Source organism: Argopecten irradians, chromosome 16, assembly GCF_041381155.1.
Source record: "Argopecten irradians isolate NY chromosome 16, Ai_NY, whole genome shotgun sequence".
NCBI lineage: Eukaryota > Metazoa > Mollusca > Bivalvia > Pectinida > Pectinidae > Argopecten > Argopecten irradians.
In genome coordinates, this window is record NC_091149.1 from 32,617,916 (window position 1) to 32,621,713 (window position 3,798).

The window sequence follows — 3,798 nt, forward strand, 5'->3', positions numbered from 1 at the left end:
CTCACAATATACAGACTCCACCCGTTTTCAAGTGTGACCCTAGCAATACATAAAATCCTCTCGTTTTCAGGTGTACCCCCACAATATACAGACTCCTCTTATTTTCAATTGTGACCTTCACAATATACCGACTCCTCCCGTTTTCAAGTGTGACCTCCACAATATACAGACTCCCCCCGTTATGAAATGTGACCCTTATAATATATAAACTCCTCCCGTTTTCAAGTGTGACCCCCCATAATATACAGAATCCACCCGTTTTCAAATATGATCCTCACAATATACAGACTACTCCTGTTTTCAAATGTGACCCCAACAATATCCAGACTAACCCTGTTTTCAAATGTGACCCTCACAATATACAGACTCTTCCGTTTTCAAGTGTAACCTCCACAATATCCAGACTCCCCCCGTTTTCAAATGTGACCTCCACAATATACAGACTCTTCCCGTTTTCAAATTTGACCCTTAGAAATATACAGACTCTACCTGTTATGAAATCTGACCCTCACAATATACAGACTCTTACCGTTTTCAAATATCATGGACAAAGAAATGACGAAAAACGAAAATGGACACTGAGAGGCTCCACTTCTCTTACGACCACAGCACCAAGCTCTTCCAAATAATCGTAACGAAGCCATGAAGAGAGCGAAGTCCTTAACCGCCAGCCTTAAAAGGAACACCAGAAAGAAAGATCACTTCGTACAGTTCATGGCCAAAATACTTGAAAAGGGGCACGCGGAACTGTCGCCAAACACAAATCCTACCAAAGAAAGATGGTACCTGCCAATCTTTGGCATATACCGCGCCAAGAAACCAGATTCTCTTCGGGTTGTCTTCGATTCTTCAGCCAAATATCAAGGTGTCTCCTTAAATGACTAGCTTTTCAAAGGACCCGACCTTGCGAACAGCCTTCTTGCTATCCTCATGAGATTCCGCAGGGAACCCATTGCATTTATGGCCGACATTCAACAAATGTTCCATTGCTTCTACGTGAAAGAAGATGACAGGGACTTACTCAGATTCCTGTGGCACAAGGATAACGCCATCGATGAGGACATAGTCGAGTACCGCATGAAAGTCCACACTTTTGGAAACTCCCCATCACCAGCTATCACAACCTACGGTCTACGCAACGCGGCTGATTCCGTAAAGAAAGAACACGGGGTATATATCTCGGACTTTGTTCGCGAAAACTTTTACGTAGACGACGATCTTTTGTCTTTGCCAGATGCGAAATCTGCAACTGATATCCTCAAGAGGACCCAGAAAGCCTTATGGGAAGGAGGACGTTTACGTCTACACAAAATCTCTTCGAACAGCCCCGAATTGATGAAGTCTTTCCCATCTGAAGACCTTGCTGAGAACCTTAAGGACCTTAGCTCTCTGACTGATAATGCCCCACTTCAACGTAGCCTGGGCATCTTCTGGAACGTCACTTCGGATTCCTTCACATGCAAGGTGTCAGACGAAGTGAAGCCATTTACCAAAAGAGGAGTTCTGTCGTCTATTGGAGGTCTTTATGACCCACTCGGTCTACTGGCGCCTATCACAATCAAAGGCAAAATGTTCTTCAGGCACATAATGGATCTCACCGTTTCCTGGGACGACCCCTTAACTTCGAACCTGGAGAAGGAATGGCAACGATTGAGGTTTCCTTTAAGGACCTTGAGGCCTTGAACATTCCTCGATGCTACGGAACTGGTGTCTCGGGAACGTTGACAAAGGAGCTACATGTATTCTCTGATGCGTCGTCAGAAGCTGTCGCAGCCACAGCCTTTATGCGTAGCTTCACTCAGGATGGAAAAATCTAAGTTTCTTTCTTGCTTGGAAAGCCAATCTTGCACCATCTGGAGGACAAACGATTTCCCGTCTCGAACTTTGCGCAGCGGTACTTGCCACACAACTGAAGAACACCGTTATTGCGAACCTTGGTATTGACTTCGACAAGGTGAGGATGTACACTGATAGCCAGATAATCCTTGGCTACATCTGTAATTCGACTAGGCGATTTTATGTGTATGTGGCAAACCGCGTCCAGAAGACAAGAAGCTCTACTGAACCGGAGCAGTGGACATATGTCAACACGAATGTCAACCCAGCGGACGATGGAACTCGTTCAAGCCCGGCTTACAGGCTGTCAAAGAGCTTTTGGTTGAACGGCCCAAAATTTCTTCGCCAGAACTCCGATGAGATTACTACCGATGAAAAGGGAACATTTCCGCTCGTCAACCCCGAGTCCGACCGGAGATACAAGTGGCTAAAGGTTCCGTAACACTCAACCAACCGTTTAACCTTACTTCTCTCTTCGAGAAATACTCAGAATGGGATTCATTTATCAAAAGTTTCTCCTGCCTCATTCACCTTGCCAGATCATTCAAGCAACCCCGCAAATCGTGTAATGGCTGGCACCAGTGCTCTAAGCACAAAGAATCGAACTTTAAAGAAGAGGCGGAACGACTCATTCTTATCCATGTCCAAAGAGAGCCCAAGGAGATCAAACGCCTTCAAGCAGCAAATTCTCTTCCTCGCGATAGTCCTATACTCACCATGACTCCGTATCTTGACGAAGATGGACTCCTTCGCGTTGGAGGCCGGTTGAACAAAATCAATGAGTCGACTGCGTTAGTCGAACCCAATCCACTCATCAGCCCTAAAGGGTGCCATGTCGGTCTTCTCATCGTACGCCACTGTCATCAAAAGGTACAACATCAGGGCAGACATCTTACCGAGGGCGCCGTTAGGTCCTCCGGTTATTGGATTGTAGGAGGAAAGGGACTGGTCTCCTCGTGTATCCGCGTATGCGTAACCTGCCGTAGGCTCAGAGGAACCATGGGTACTCAGTAGATGGCGGACCTGCGGGTTAGTCGCATTACACCATCTGCGCCATTCACCTACGTCGGCGTAGATGTCTCTGGACCCTGGCATGTGATAACCAGACGCAAAAGACGAGGTGCCGCTAACTCCAAGCGCTGGGCAGCCTTATTTACTTGCCTATCTACAAGAGCAGTCCACATTGAAATTTTGGAGGGCATGAGCGCGAGTTCTTTTATCAACGCACTGCGCAGATTTACCTCCACTCGCGGAGATGTGTGCCAGTTCCATTCCGACCGCGGAACCAACTTCGTCGTTTCAACAGACCACCTGAAAATGATGCTTTCAACGTTGAGGACGGCGTTATAAAGGAACATCTCTATCAGACCGGAGTCACATGGGTCTACAACTCCCCCCTTCTTCTCATATGGGAGGAGTCTGGGAGCGCATGATCGGGATGGCCAGACGTATCCTCGATTCTATGCTTCTCCAACCGAAGAACAAGTGTCTCACCCATGATGTTCTGTCTACTCTGATGTACGAGGTAGCAGCCATAATCAACAGCAGACCTATCGCCCAAGTGTCGTCGGACCCGAAACATCCCAGTATTCTTACTCCATCCGCATTGCTAACCTTAAAGGTCGGCACCCCTCACGAGCCATTCGGTGACTTGACTTTGAAAGACATGTACAAAGCACAGTGGTGCGCAGTCCAAGTTCTTGCCAATGACTTCTGGAAGAAGTTCTCTCGTGAGTATCTGGATCAACTGCAGGTTAGACAGAAATGGCAACATGCATCTGATAACCTGAAACCTGACGATGTCATTCTGCTGAAGGACGCGTGTGTCCATCGGAGACAGTGGCCCATTAGGCATTTCCAAGCAGCGATGGATTAGTCAGAAAGGTTGAAGTCATGATCATCCGGAAAGACAATCCAACGACATTTGTGAGACCAGTTTCAGAACTTGTTTACTTGTTCAGT

At 47.0% G+C, this 3,798-nt stretch overlaps 1 protein-coding gene across 1 annotated transcript; it reads left to right on the forward strand.

Moving 5' to 3' along the window:
- Nucleotides 1-930: 930 nt before the first annotated feature.
- Nucleotides 931-2,850, forward strand: LOC138310179 (uncharacterized). Its single transcript, XM_069251299.1, has 3 exons — nucleotides 931-1,564; nucleotides 1,839-2,274; nucleotides 2,376-2,850. Exons 1-3 carry the CDS (start codon nucleotides 931-933, stop codon nucleotides 2,848-2,850), a joined length of 1,545 nt encoding a protein of 514 aa, XP_069107400.1.
- The last annotated feature ends 948 nt before the right edge of the window (nucleotides 2,851-3,798 follow it).